Below are 15,987 nucleotides of genomic sequence, written 5' to 3' on the forward strand. Positions count from 1 at the left end.
CTTGAGCAACGTGCGGTTCGTCACTTCCGTCTGTCCATTCGCCTGTGGGTGGCCTAGTGATGAGAACTGGTTCTTGATGCCTAGGCCTGAGCAGAAGTCTTTGAAACCCTGGCAATCGAACTATCGTCCGTTGTCTGATATGATCGTCCGTGGAATCCCGAATTTGCAGATTATATTCTTCCACACAAAACCCTAGATTCTGGTCTCGGTGATGGTCGACAATGCCTCTGCTTCAACCCATTTAGTAAAATAATCAATAGCAACTAGCAAGAATTTTACTTGACCTTTGCCTTGAGGCATGGGGCCAACGATGTCGATTCCCCATTGTGCAAACGGCCATGGAGATGTTATCGTCGTCAGCTTTTCTGATGGCAGTCGTTGAATATTCCCGAACCTCTGACACTTGTCACATTTCTTGACAAACCTTGATGCGTCATCTTGCATGGTTAGCCAGAAGTACCCTGCTCGCATAATCTTTCTCACTAAGGATCTTAGTCCTGCATGGTCTCCGCAAATTCCTTCATGGACCTCTCTCAGGACGTATTCGGCTTCTCCTTCGTCAACGCACCTCAAGTAGGGCATGGAGAAACCCCTTTTGTATAAGGTGTCATTGAGAATCGTGAATCTGGCAGCTCTCTTCTTGATCTTCCTGGCTTCATCTGCATCCTGAGGTAGGTGGCCATCCTGGAGGAAGGACATGATGGGCGTCATCCAGCTACTTGTGCTCTGTACTGCGAATGTTAAAATTTCTTCTATGTTAGGGTTTTTCTGTATCTCAATCATCAGGTCTGTCTTCGATTTTGCTTCTTCCGACGAGGCTATCTTTGAAACTTCGTCTGCGGCCCTATTCTGGCTTCTCGGGATTTGGATGAATTCCATTCTTTCGAATTCTTGAGTCAAGTGCTTCGTCAATTTGAGAAATTCTGCATTCTTTCTTCTTTTGCATCGTATTCTCCTCTGATCTGCCTAATTACTAACTTTGAGTCGTTCTGGACCAGTAGGTTCCTGGCCCCAAGCCCTTTTCCGAGCCTTAAGCCTGTCAGAATTCCTTCGTACTCAGCCTCGTTATTGGTGGCTGGGAATTTTAGCTGAACTCCATATCTCAATACTTCTCTGTCAGGAGTGGTTATGACGACCCTTACTCCCCCTCTTTTTTGGGTTGACGAGCCATCAGTTTGCATTACCCATGTTTTGTCCTTGCTGGCATGGTTGGGCTCGTTTGGATAGGTAAACTCGGCGATGAAGTCTGCCAACGCTTGTGCTTTAATGGCCGTCTTGGGATAGTATTCCACGTCGAATTGGCTGAGTTCAATCGCACATTGGACCATCCTCCCAGCTGCTTCGGGCTTGCTCATAGACTTCTTGATGGGTTGGTCCGTCATCACTAAGATTGGATTTGCGTGGAAGTATTGCCTGAGCTTGCGTGAGGCTACTATTAATGCGACCGTGATTTTCTCGATTTTTGGGTACCTGGATTCAGCTCCTTGGAAAGCTTGGCTGACGTAGTAAACTAGGAGCTGTTTCTTATCTTCTTCTCAGATTAAGGCTACACTGACGGCTGTAGATGATACAGCAAAGTACAAATACAAGTTTTCACCTTCTTTGGACGGGCTTAGAAGTGGTGGATTGCTAAGGTAACGTTTGAGCTCTTGGAATGCCGCTTCACATTCGTCAGTCCATTCAAAGGCTTGCTTCAGGGTCTTAAAGAATGGCAAGCATTTGTCCGTTGCTTTAGAGACGAACCTGTTGAGTGCTGCAATCTGGCCTGTGAGCTTCTGGACCTCCTTGACGGTCTTAGGTGATGCCATATTGATTATGGCCTGTACCTTCTTAGGATTTGCTTCTATTCCTCTTTGAGACACCATAAATCCTAGGAATTTTTTGGAGGCAACACCAAAAACACATTTATCAGGATTCAGCTTCATTTGGTATTGTTTGAGGGTATCGGATGTCTCCTTAAGGTCGTCCAGATGTGCAAGCTCTTCCTTGCTCTTGACGAGCATATCGTCGACGTACACCTCTATATTCCTGCCTATCTGCTTGAAGAACATTTTATTTACCAACCTCTAATAAGTCGCTCCTGCGTTCTTCAGTCCAAACGGCATTACCTTATAACAGTAGAGCCTTTGACTGGTAATGAAGGCGGTTTTCTCCTGGTCCTCGTCAGCCATTTTTATCTGGTTGTACCCTGAGAACGCGTCTATGAACGTTAACAGCTTGTGCCCAGCTGTAGAGTCTACGAGCTGGTCTATACTAGAAAGAGGAAAGCTGTCCTTTGGGCAGACCTTGTTTAGGTTTGTGAAGTCCACACACATCCTCCATTTCCTATTTGCTTTCTTTACTAGAACGACGTTTGCAAGTCAATCTGGATAATATACCTCTCTGATGAAGCCTGCAGTCAAGAGTTTGCTCACTTCGTCAGTGATGGCTTGGTCTTTCTCGGGCGCAAAGGTTCTTCATCTCTGCTTGATGGGCTTCCTCTCTGGGTCCACATTCAACCTGTGTTGGATGACTTCTAGGGATATGCCTGGCATGTCGTTATGGCTCCAAGCAAAGACGTCTAAGTTCTCTTTAAGAAACTGAATGAGCTTCGTTCTCATCTCAGGACTTAGGGTCTACTACCAAGAAGTCTATCTGACGAGTCAACTGCTTCGGGTATGTTCCCACTGTTACAGCCAGCGTCACTATGCCTTTGGGATATACTCTGTCACCGTTAAAGCTAACAAGGGGGGAATCAAACGGACGTAGTTTTCTTAGATCCAGTTTCAGTTGTTGGAATGCAGGAAAGTAAATGATGTCAGCAGAACTACCATTGTCCACAAGGATCCTTTTGGTGTTGAACCCTTCTATGGTAAGCATCACGACCAAAGGGTCATTATGAGGCTGTTTCACTCCTCTAGCATCATTCTCATTGAAGGTCATATCCTGATCAGTTCGTCTGTACTTAGGCAGGGGCACTCTGTGGATGCTATTCGCCTTTCGTTGATGTGCTTTCTTAAGTGATTTGAATGAGCCTCCTGTGACAGGCCCCCCTGTAATCGTCTGTATTTCCCCGATCACATTTTGAGGAAGCTGGGACTGACGGCTTTCGCTCTTGGACGAGGACTCATGTTGGCCTTTGTTTTCGTCTTGGAATTTGTTGTACTCTCCCTTCTTTATAAACTTCTGCAACTTCCCTTTTCGTATTAATTCCTCTATTTGCTCTTTGAGATCCCTACAATCTTCGGTGTAATGGCCATGATCTTTGTGAAATCGACAATACTTACTCCTGTCATGGACACATTCGTGGACTTTTATCATCTTTCCTTTTGACTCCGTCATTATTTCGACGATTTGGACGGTCCCGCTTTTGTCCTCTACGGTCGTCTTCCCTTCTCCCTTTGTCCCCCGGTCTATCTCCGTCCCTGATAGCAGCCAACGCGTCCTCAGCGTTCATGTACTTCTGCGCTTTAAGGAGCATTTCAGCCATCGTCTTTGGGGGGTTCTTCGCGAGTGAGGTAACGAGCTCCTTAGACTTCAACCCTGCCTTAAAGGTCGTCAACTGCACCATATCGTCAGCCTCGTCTACCTCCAGTGTCTCCCTGGTAAAGCGTTTCACATATGACCTCAAGGTCTCCTTCTCTCCCTGCCTGATGGTGAGCAAGTGATCCGTGGTTCTCTTTGATCGTTGTCCTCCAATAAAGTGACGCAGGAAGGCGTTGCTCAACTGCTCGAATGTGTCGATGGACAACGTTGGTAACTTTGTGAACCATTCCCGGGCAGCTCCCTTAAGTGTTGTTGGGAAGGAACGACACAATATTTCATCTGGGGGCTGCTAAAGTCCCAGGGTCGTTTTGAAGGTATTTAGGTGATCTTGGGGATCCTTCAGCCCATCAAAGGGCTCGAGCTGAGGTAACCGGAATTTTGACGACACTGGACAGTCGAGGATTGTTGTTGTGAATGGCGAATCCGTCGCTTGGACCATCCGATCCACACTCCGCTCTGTTTTTTCCTTGATGGCATTCCTAAGTTTGTCCATCTTTCTCCTCATCTCCCGAAGAAGGTCTGAATTTTGCCCAGCGGGAGTGTTTAGCCCTCGATAGTCACTTCTTCTGTGGCTATCCCCTTCATCTTCCTGATTCCCCCTTGAACGATTTTCCTCCTGCTGAAGCCGTAGCCTCATTTCCTGGTTTTGCCTAGTCAGCTCTTCAACTGTGGCTGCAAGGGCCTGAACTTGTTGAGCTAGGGCTGCAGAATCTTGATTAGACTCCATCCAAAAAAGAGTAAGAATAGGAAACCACTATTTCAAGTTTAAACACGAAAATGTTGTTCCCACAGACTGCGCCAAACTGATGAGTTTAAGCTCGTCAGTAATGTTCGTCAGATGGAGGTGATCTTCCAACTTTCACCGATGGTCACCGGTGTGGTGCCTGCCACTATGTCTCCGATGCCAAAGTCAAAATATGAAACTCTCTTCAAAATAAAGCAATATAAGATGAATAGAAATTAAAGAAAAAATCTCCTTTCTTACTTGTATATCTTTCTCCCCTTCGTGGGAGTGTGTGTGGGCTTTATATATGCTCTCATGGCCTTTAGCCGTTGGAGGAGTTATGGAGGTCTTAATGCTCCTTTTGGTAACGTTTTGGGGCTGTGTAATGAGGCATCAATGTCTTCAAACGGTTCATACAGTTGGAGGTATAACCGTTTAGTTGATTGTATTAAATGGCTTGGATGCCCTTGTCAGTAGTGTTATTTTCCACGTCGTCTGTCCTGAGGGTATACTTGTCCATATCGAAGGACTCGTCCACATAGGATAGACTTGCCAATTTCGTCAGTACTTATCAATCTCGTCAGTTATAGACACAAACTTTTTTACAAAATCAATATATATATATATATATATATATTTGCAAATACCTCATGCAAGAGAAAATGAGGCTCCACCATGTGGTGCTTTGTATGGTATTTCATATAGCCTTTCGCATCACCTCATCTTTTTATCAGTGACTAGTTTAAGCTATAAATGTAGAAGATTAAGAGATTTCGTTCCACCTACTTTTCCAACTTCTTGAACTCTTTTACTTTTAATTTCATTAATTTCAAAAGTGAAAGGTTTTCTTCATTCAATGTTAGTTTTTCAAGAGTCTGCATGTGTATTTTTACTTCTAGGGACTTGTGTTAAATTGAAAGTTTCAAACTTAGACTGTAAATATCTGACCTGGTTTAAGTACTCTTGCATTCTGGGATCTCTGGCTTCCAACTCTCCTTGGACTTGGCCAACAACTAATCTTGAATCAGATATCAATTCCACAGCCTTTCCACCCATTTTCTATACGATGATTATCCCTTCTAGCAGAGCTTCATATTCAGCTTCATTGTTTGTAACCGAGAAGCCCAATCTTAAGGATTTTTCAATCGTAATGCTCTCTGGAGATATTAAGACTAGCCCCACACCAGATCCTCTATTGTTCGTTGCACCATCAACATAGACTTTCTAAAATGCAGGTTCTTGTATGGATATCATTCCAATCGATTTTCCATCCATGTTTCACTCTTTTGTTTTTTCTTCTTTCGAGTATTTAGCAAATTCAACAACCAGGTCAGCAAGAACCTGACCCTTGATAGAGGTGCGTGGCATGTATTTGATATCAAAAGCCCCTAAAATCATGCCCCACTTTGCAATTCTTCCTATGTAATCCGCACTCTGTAGTAAAGATTTAAATGGGAGCTGGGTTAGGACGATAACTGTGTGTGATTGAAAATAGTAGGGAAGCTTACGTTTAGCATGCACTACTACCAAAATGGCCCTCTCTAGTAGTAAGTAACGAACCTCGGCTTCATGTAATGACTTACTCATGTAGTAAATTGGCCTTTGTACATCATTATCAACATGTATTAGCACCAGACTTACCGCATAGGAGGCCACTGCGATGTAGGCAAATAAAACCTCATCTACCTCAGGTTTAGACATAATAAGAGGCCAAGACAGATATTCTTTCAACTGCTAGAAAGTTAGGACACACTCATTGGTCCACTCAAACCCCTTCCACTTATGTAATAACTGAAAGAAAGGTTTACACCTATCGGCTGACAGAGAAATGAATCGGTTTAAAGCAGCAGTCATCCCTATAAGCCTCAGAACTTCCTTGGGATTCTGAGGTGGTTGTAGGTTGTTAATTGCCTTAATCTGGTTAGGGTTGACTTCAATTTCATAGTGAGTAACCATGTAACCCAAGAATTTCCTTGATCTAACGCCAAATGAACACTGGAAGCATTAAGCTGTAGCTTGTGCTTCCTCAAGGTATCAAAAGTATTCCCAAGATCAACAATGTGGTTGGATTTTACTTTGCTCTTAACTACCATGTCATCGATGTAGATTTCCATATTTTTTCCTAATTGAGGCTCAAACATCCTGGTCATCATCCTTTGATAGGTAGCCCCTGCATTTTTTTAAATCGAATGACACCACCTTGTAATGATAATTCCCTATAGGGGTGACAAAAGCCGTCCTTTCTTGGTCTTCAACAGCCAGAGGTATCTGGTGGTACCCTTGGAAGGCATCCAAAAAACTCATCCGAGGATGGCCTATAGTTGCGTCCACTAGCTGGTCAATCCGAGACATAGGGAAGGGGTCCTTTGAGCAGGCTTTATTCAAGTCCGTGAAATCTACACATACGTGCCACTTTCCATTTTTCTTTTTTACCACCACTGTGTTAGCTAACCATTCAGAATATAAAAATAAAAAAAAAAAAAAAAAAAAAAAAAAAAAAAAAAAAAAAAAAAAAAAAAAAACAACAACAACAACAACAAAAACAACAACAACAAAGAGCTCCATTTTTGTTGGAGCAACCACATTAGCAAATATGGCATGAAACTCGCATTTTTAAGAGTATTACTGCACATTTTTGGCATAATGGTCACTTTACAGATATAAGTGGTTTGAGATGTTGGGGGTAAGAGTCAGAGTTCAAATCTCTAGGAAGAAACTTCACATTCATACACATAGATTATGTTGGAGTAAAATTCAATCTTAGATTAAAAAAAGAAAAAGAAAAGAGAGAAAATACTATTTTTAAAGTGATTTAAAAACAATGTTATCTGGTCAGGTAACTTGGAAATTGGTATTATTGAGCAAAAATGACCCTGGCCGAGTGGCCGGCCCTGACCTTGGCAGACTAATGGATAGACTATAAAATGTGTACTTGCATGGACTTTTAGTCCATTAAGAAAGAAACTTAAAACATTGATTTATTTAATTTTTTCATAAAGAATGGTTAAAAAATTTCCTACAAAATTAACGGAATAAAAAAATTTGTGTACTCGGGTGAAAAATAGTCTACAAATATTCTTTCCTCTCTTTACTCATCCCAAACAAACATATTATCATGATTTTAGTTGCTTTTGAGGGTGTCCATAAAACTGTATGAAATAGACAAGTTTAACCCAAATTATATTTACCCTTCTTTAGTTCTTCTCTCAATTCATTCTCTCCCTTCACACACGGCCAAAACATAGGATGAGTATACTGCATACACAATTTTTTTACTCTTTCTAATACAAACTCAGTACTTTTTGCAGCAATAAAAAAAAAATATATTCATAGGAGGTATGCAAATATTTGATTTTTGAGTAATGTTATTGATGAGTGTAAGCTCGTCAGTAATGTTCGTCGGATGGAGGTGATCTTCCAACTTTCACTGATGGTCACCGGTGTGGTGCCTGCTACAATGTCTCCGATGCCAAAGTCAGAATATGAAACTTTCTTCAAAATAAAGCAATATAAGATGAATAGAAATCAAAGAAAAAATCTCCTTTCTTACTTGTATATCTCTCTCCCCTTCGTGGGAGTGTGTGTGGGCTTTATATATGCTCTCATGGCCTCTAGCCGTTGGAGGAGTTATGGAGGTCTTAATGCTCCTTTTGGTAACGTTTTGGGGCTGTGTAATGAGGCATCAATGTCTTCAAACGGTTCATACAGTTGGAGGTATAACCGTTTAGTTGATTGTATTAAATGGCCTGGATGCCTTCGTCAGTAGTGTTGTTTTCCACATCGTCTGTCTTGAGGGTATACTCGTTCATATCGAAGGACTCGTCCACATAGGATAGACTTGCCAATTTCGTCAGTACTTATCAATCTCGTCAGTTGCCGCCCGATTATGTGTTCGTCGTTTTAGTGACGATCATGGAATATGAAAGGTTACAGGTTGTAAATGACTCTTGGGGTTCTGCTCCGTATTAAGTGCGAAGCGGCGGCGCTTCACAGATCGTGGCCTACGTGGCGCGTGCTGATTGGTACAATTAATGTCCCAAGTGATGAGACTATTGGGTTTCCCGCCGATCTTTCCGTTTTTCGAGCTTTTACTTTTAACTTCCTTCTCTCCTCATTTTTCTTCTTCACATTTCAATCATTGCTCTTCTTTAGCTTTTTCCTGCCATTTTTCTTTGAGTTGGTACGCTGGTTAAGCAGAGCTTCCTCAATCCGCCATTGATTAAGGTATGTTTCTCCTTCCCTCTCGCTTTTCCTTTCTTGGTTTTGTTGTGGTACTGTTCCTAATTTTCTCTTTTCCTGCTTCTTTTTGTTTTTAATTTACCTGTGATTCAGTTGTGTTGCTTTCCTTTTCTGCGTTTTTGTTGGGTTTTCATGGTTGGTAATTCTGAGGTTAGAGTTGTTTGTCCCTCGGTTTCTTTTCTTTTTGCGCGCTTAGGGGGGGCTTTAGGCACTTTCTCAGATTTTGAAAATTTTGTTTTTGAGGGTAGTGGTCTTAGTGTGGTATTGACTGAATTGTTGCCTTTAATTAGGCAATCAATTGACTGGTTCGAGGGTCAGGTGAGGAAGGAGAAGATAATGTCTGAGGTCAGATCCAGTGATCTCGAGACTGGGTTGTCGTCTAGCGGCAATCCAGTGGAGGGGGATACGGCTGTCTCTTCTCCCCGCGCCGTTAAGGCTTTTTATGCCCTTGAAGAGGTTTGTGGTCTGGATGCCGAGACGGTGAGTAGATTTAAGGATAGGTTCCAGTTCCCAGAAAGGGTTCGCGTTCGTCGGCCTAGTGACGAGGATAGGGCTTGTCATTTCTTCCCAGGTGAGGTGTGCTTTTTTGAGGCTGCCTTTACCTATGGACTTAGATTCCCCGTCCACCCTTTCTTCATGGAGCTTTTGAGCCATTTTGGGATTGCCCCTGGGCAGTTAATGCCCAACTCATGGAGAATAGTAGTCAACTGTATGGAGATATGGTTGGCTGCTAATGGGGATATGATTAAGGTGGGTGAACTCGTCCACCTTTATCGTTTGAAAGAGTCAAAGGAGTATGGGTATTATGAGCTGGTTCCTTGGGAGAGGAGGACCAGGATTATTAGAGGGCTGCCTTCGTCCTTCAGATATTGGAAGTCAAGATTTTTCTTTGTGTCCAGGGATGACTTTGAGACTCCCTCCAGTCAGGAATGGGGTGACATTCCAAGGTTGCTTCGTCGGTGGGGAACCCCGACCTTAGGTGCATCAGTTTCCCTCCTTGTCATTTTAGTTTGGTTGTATTCATTTGCTTGTGGTCGTCACAACAATTTTTTTTTTTTGTTATCCTCCTTTTTGCAGCAAAGAGATGACCTAAACTCAAGAGCAGGTACAAGGAACGAGTTGAGCAAGCAATTGAATACGCCCAGACAATTGAGAGCTGGGACGACTTGGTAGACCCGAGGACACTTGCTTTTTACAATCTCGGCCCGGATCCTTCCTCTTTCGTTTTGCGAAACATTGAAATTGAAGGAAAAAAGAGTAAGTGTTGAACCCGTCAGCGTTTTTCTTTCTTTCTTCCTTTGTTTGTTTATTCTTATGTTGCTCTTTTCTGGCAGAAATGACGACGAAGTTTAACAAGGACCTCTACGCTAAAATGAGGTCGAAGAAAGATAAGCCGCTGTCCAACCTCGGCAAGAAGACAGTGCGTGTTACCAGAAGAGGCACTCCCGTTGCTCCAACTACTTCCGTCCACCCGATTGTTTCGGTGGGAGAGATGACGAGGACAGCTTCTCCAACTGTGTCACTGGAAGAGATAGGTGGCACTCCCGTTTCAAAAAGGCCATGTCTATCTGAAAAAAGGGAAGGAGAAGGAGAAGGCTAACTCTCATCCACTTACCATTTGGAACGACGAGAAAATGGCAGTGGACAGGGCCCACAAAGTAATAACAGCTGCCGACTTAAAGGCCTTGTCCGGTGCCCCCCTTAGTGGGGTAGCCGCTGGCCACATCCATAAGATCATTCAAGTACCGCTGCCTCAGGTTTTTTTTTTTTTTTAATGCCTCTAACTCTCTTTTAGGTGCTGGGGGAGAGTCTTCATCTTTCTTCTGAGTATCTTACTCAGGAGGCAAAGGTGGCGTCTCTAACTTCTAGGGTAGAGGTATTGGAGACGGAGAATTCTGCCTTGAAGAAAGATCTTATTGAATCCATGGGTACGGCGAATACCTTGAGAGAGCAGGCAAAAAAGCTAACAGACGATCTTAGGGTGGAGCGCCAACTAACCATTGAGAAGGACGAGCAGATTATTGCAGCCAAGGAGAGCCTCAAGACCATTGCAGCCAGATCAGTAGCAGCCTTTCAGACCACTGACGAGTACAACACCGTGCTCTTCAGTTGGTATTTCAAGGGTTTTGAGCTTCTGAGGAGATACCTCGTCAAGCACCCTTCTGGAGTGAACATGGAGGCGCTGGATCTGGAAGAGGTGGATCAAGAAATGGCGGCTGACGAGGCTGTTCAATCATCTGCCACTGAGACTGAAGCTCCAGCTGACACTCCTGATGAAGCCGCTCGTATCGAGGATGCCCCTGCTGACGATGCTTCTGGACGAATTTGACACTTTGCAAAAATTTCTTTCTTTTTGTGTTGCCCGTCGTGTTCTGGGCGTTTATTTCTTTTTGTAAATCTATTTGCTGAACAATTTTATTTATTTTGAGGACAGCGTTTTTAGCCCAGCGTTTATGGGCTCTTAGTTGTAAAGACAGTGGTAATTGGCCTGCTAGTTTCAGGCTTTAATTTTATTTCTTTGGCACTTACTTGTATTCGTGATTACACGTTTTTATCTGATGCATGCCTGCCGTGTCTGTCATCTTGGTGGCACCTTATATTTGTTTTTTTTTTTTTTTTTTTTAGTCGTCAATAGCGTACTTCCGTCAAGATGGAGTCTTGCCATTTAGATTTTTTTTTTTTTTTTTTTTAGTCGTCAATAGCGTACTTCCGTCAAGATGGAGTCTTGCCATTTAGCCTTTTCTTCTGGCATTTTACTATTTGGCCAATTTGGCGCGTATATATTTGTTAGTAACTTACATCCGTCTAGGCGGAATTTCATTACTTAGCCATTTTTGGCTTTTTAATCTCTCTTGGTGATATTATCTTCGTCAGTAACGTACATCCGTCAAGGCGGAATCCTGTTACTTAGCCATTTTTGGCTTTTTAATCACTCTTCGTGATATTATATTCGTCAGTAACATACATCCGTCAAGGCAGAATCTTGTTACTTAGCCATTTTTGGCTTTTTAATCACTCTTCGTGATATTATATTCGTCAGTAACGTACATCCGTCAAGGCGGAATCTTGTTACTTAGCCATTTTTGGCTTTTAGGTGGATTTATTCGTCAGTAACTTACATCCGTCTAAGCGGAATCTTATTACTTAGCCATTTTTGGCTTTTTAATCACTCTTAGTGATATTATCTTCATCAGTAACGTACATCCGTCAAGGCGGAATCTTGTTACTTAGCCATTTCTGGCTTTTTAATCACTCTTAGTGATATTATATTCGTCAGTAACGTACATCCGTCAAGGCGGAATCTTGTTACTTAGCCATTTCTGGCTTTTGTTAGTTTCTTTTGGACCAGGCCTGTTCGTACACAAATATTGGCTGAATAGTTCATTTATTGATTGTTAATGACGAATACGTCTTTCCATTACATCTACTGATGGTATTTCTTCAAATGATCAATGTTCCATGGTCTTGGGAGCCTTTGTTCGTCTAAGGTCTCCAGGTGGTAGCTGCCTTGTCTAGAGTAGTGAATGACTTTGTATGGTCCTTCCCACGAGGGGCCGAGCTTTCCTTGAGTTGGGTCTTTGGTTGCTTGGGTCACTTTGCGCAGGACGAGGTCTCCTATGTTGAGTCGCCTGAGCTTCACCCTTCTGTTGTAGTAGTTTGTCATTTTTTTCTGGTATTCTGTCATCCTGCTGAAGGCTTTATCTCGTACTTCGTCAAGGCAATCTAGGTCAACTCGTAGTAGGTCGTCATTCTCTTCTTTATTGAACGCTTCTCGTCTGGTGCTGGTTATTCCCACTTCGACAAGGATCACTGCTTTCGTACCGTAGGTAAGTCTGAAGGGGGTCTCTCCCGTTGGAGTTCTAGCCGTGGTTTTGTAGGCCCACAAGACGTTGGGCAGCTCTTCTGGCCAGGCACCCTTCGCATCGTCCAGTTTGGTCTTTATGATCTTGAGCAACATGCGGTTCATCACTTTCGTCTGTCCATTCGCCTGTGGGTGGCCTGGTGATGAGAACTGGTTCTTGATGCCCAGGCCCGAGTAGAAGTCTTCGAAACCCTGGCAATCGAACTATCGTCCGTAGTCTGATATGATCGTCCGTGGAATCTCGAATCTGCAGATTATATTCTTCCACACGAAACCCTGGATTCTGGTCTCGGTGATGGTCGCCAATGCCTCTGCTTCAACCCATTTAGTAAAATAATCAATAGCAACTAGCAAGAATTTTACCTGACCTTTGCCTTGAGGCAGGGGGCCAATGATGTCGATTCCCCATTGTGCAAACGGCCATGGAGATGTTATCGTCGTCAGCTTTTCTGATGGCAGTTGTTGAATATTCCCGAACCTCTGACACTTGTCACATTTTTTGACGAACCTTGATGCGTCATCTTGCATGGTTGGCCAGAAGTACCCTGCTCGCATAATCTTTCTCACCAAGGATCTTGGTCCTGCATGGTCTCCACAAATTCCTTCATGGACCTCTCTCAGGACGTATTCGGCTTCTCCTTCGTCAATGCACCTCAAGTAGGGCATGGAGAAACCCCTTTTGTATAAGGTGTCACTGAGAATCGTGAATCTGGCGGCTCTTTTCTTGATCTTCCTGGCTTCATCTGCGTCCTGAGGTAGGTGGCCATCCTGGAGGAAGGACATGATGAGCGTCATCCAGCTACTTGTGCTTTGGACTGCGAATGTTAAAATTTCTTCTATGCTAGGGTTTTTATGTATCTCAATCATCAGGTCTGTCTTTGATTCTGCTTCTTCCGACGAGGCTATCTTTGAAACTTCGTCTGCGGCCCTATTCTGGCTTCTCGGGATTTGGAGGAACTCCACTCTTTCGAATTCTTGAGTCAAGTGCTTCGTCAATTTGAGGTATTTCTGCATTCTTTCTTCTTTTGCTTCGTATTCTCCTCTGATCTGCCCAATTACTAACTTTGAGTCGTTCTGGACCAACAGGTTCCTGGCCCCAAGCCCTTTTCTGAGCCTTAAGCCTGTCAGAATTCCTTCGTACTCAGCCTCGTTATTGGTGGCTGGGAATTTTAGCTGAACTCCATATCTCAATACTTCTCCGTCAGGAGTGGTTATGACGACCCCTACTCCCCCTCTTTTTTGGGCTGATGAGCCATCAGTTTGCATTACCCATATTTTGTCCTTGCTAGCATGGTTGGGCTCATCTGGATAGGTAAACTCGACGATGAAGTCTGCCAACGCTTGTGCTTTAATGGTCGTCCTGGGATGGTATTCCATGTCGAATTGGCTGAGTTCAATCGCCCATTGGACCATCCTCCCAGCTGCTTCGGGCTTGCTCATAGACTTCTTGATGGGTTGGTCCGTCATCACTAAGATTAGATTTGCCTGGAAGTATTGCCTGAGCTTGCGTGAGGCTACTATTAATGCGAATGTGATTTTCTCGATTTTTGGGTACCTGGATTCAGGTCCTTGGAAAGCTTGGCTGACGTAGTAAACTGGGAGCTATTTCCTATCTTCTTCTTGGATTAAGGCTGCACTGACGGCTATAGATGATACAGCTAAGTACAAATACAAGTTTTTACCTTCTTTGGACGGGCTTAGAAGAGGCGGATTGCTAAGGTAACGTTTGAGCTCTTGGAATGCCGCTTCACATTCGTCGGTCCATTCAAAGGCTTGCTTCAGGGTCTTAAAGAATGGCAAGCATTTGTTCGTTGCTCTAGAGAAGAACCTGTTGAGTGCTGCAATCCGGCTTGTGAGCTTCTAGACCTCCTTGACGGTCTTAGGTGATGCCATACTGATTATGGCTTGTACCTTCTCAGGATTTGCTTCTATTCCTCTTTGAGACACCATGAATCCTAGGAATTTTTTGGAGGCAACACCAAAAACAAATTTACCAGGATTCAGCTTCATTTGGTATTGTTTGAGGGTATCGAATGTCTCCTTAAGGTTGTCTAGATGTGCAAGCTCTTCCTTGCTCTTGACGAGCATATTGTCGACGTACACCTCCATATTCCTGCCTATCTGCTTGAAGAACATTTTATTTACCAACCTCTGATAAGTCGCTCCTGCGTTCTTCAGTCCAAACGACATTACCTTATAACAGTAAAGCCCTTGACTGGTAATGAAGGCGGTTTTCTCCTGGTCCTCGTCAGCCATTTTTATCTGGTTGTACCCTGAGAACGCGTCCATGAACGTCAACAGCTTATTCCCAGCCGTAGAGTCTACGAGCTGGTCTATTCTCGGAAGAGGAAAGCTGTCCTTCGGGCAGGCCTTGTTTAGGTCTGTGAAGTCCACACACATCCTCCATTTCCCATTTGCTTTCTTTACTAGAACGACGTTTGCAAGCCAATCTGGATAATATACCTCCCTGATGAAGCCTGCAGTCAAGAGTTTGCTCACTTCGTCAGTGATGGCTTGGTCTCTATCGGGCGCAAAGGTTCTTCGTCTCTGCTTGATGGGCTTCCTCTCTGGGTCCACATTCAACCTGTGTTGGATGACTTCTGGGGATATGCCTGGCATGTCATCATGGCTCCAGGCAAAGACGTCTAAGTTCTCCTTAAGAATCTAAATGAGCTTCGTTCTCATCTCAGGACTTAGGGTCGTCCCTATTTTAGTTGTTTTCGTTGCTTCCCCTTCGATCAGTTCCACTGCTTCCAATGCCTCTACCTTTTCTTCCTCCTTTTCTTCTATTGTCCAAGTGTGGTTTTCCTTAGCTGCTAAAACAGCCTGGTAGCATTCCCGAGCTAGAACTTGGTCTCCTTTAACTTCACCAATACCATTTTCCGTTGGGAATTTTACCTTCAGGCAGTAGGTGGATGTGGATGCCTTCCACTTGTTGAGTGCGGGCCTCCCAATAATGAAATTATATGATGCGGGACAATCTACTACCAAGAAGTCTATCTGACGAGTCAACTGCTTCGGGTATGTTCCCACTGTTACAGCCAGCGTTACTATGCCTTTGGGATATACTCTGTCACCGCTGAAGCTAACATGGGGGGAATCAAACTGACGTAGTCTTCTTGGATCCAGTTTCAGTTGTTGGAATGCAGGAAAGTAAATGATGTCAGCAGAACTACCGTTGTCCACGAGGATCCTTTTGGTGTTGAACCCTTCTATGGTAAGCATCACGACCAAAGGGTCATTATGAGGCTGTTTCACTCCTCTAGCGTCATTCTCATTGAAGGTCATATCCTGATCAGTTCGTCTGTACTTAGGCGGGGGCACCATGTGGACGCTATTCACTTGTCGTTGATATGCTTTCTTAAGTGATTTGAATGAGCCTCCTGTGACAGGCCCCCCTGCGATCGTTTGTATTTCCCTGATCACATTTTGAGGAGGCTGGGACTGACGGCTTCCGCTCTTAGACGAGGACTCATGTTGGCCTTTGTTTTCGTCTCGGAATTTGTTGTACTCTCCCTTCTTTATAAACTTATGCAACTTCCCTTTTCGTATCAATTCCTCTATTTGTTCTTTGAGATCCCTACAATCTTCGGTTTAATGGCCATGATCTTTGTGAAATCGACAATACTTACTCCTG

The 15,987-nt window shown here is 43.7% G+C and overlaps 1 protein-coding gene across 1 annotated transcript; it reads right to left on the reverse strand.

Annotated features, from left to right (window-relative positions):
- Positions 1–12,554: 12,554 nt before the first annotated feature.
- On the reverse strand, positions 12,555–13,817 carry LOC136064257 (uncharacterized). The gene has a single exon (XM_065765788.1). It carries the CDS (start codon positions 13,815–13,817, stop codon positions 12,555–12,557), a length of 1,263 nt encoding a protein of 420 aa, XP_065621860.1.
- Between the last annotated feature and the right edge of the window lie 2,170 nt (positions 13,818–15,987).

This window comes from Quercus suber, unplaced genomic scaffold (assembly GCF_002906115.3).
Source record: "Quercus suber isolate HL8 unplaced genomic scaffold, Cork oak 2.0 scaffold_23, whole genome shotgun sequence".
NCBI lineage: Eukaryota > Viridiplantae > Streptophyta > Magnoliopsida > Fagales > Fagaceae > Quercus > Quercus suber.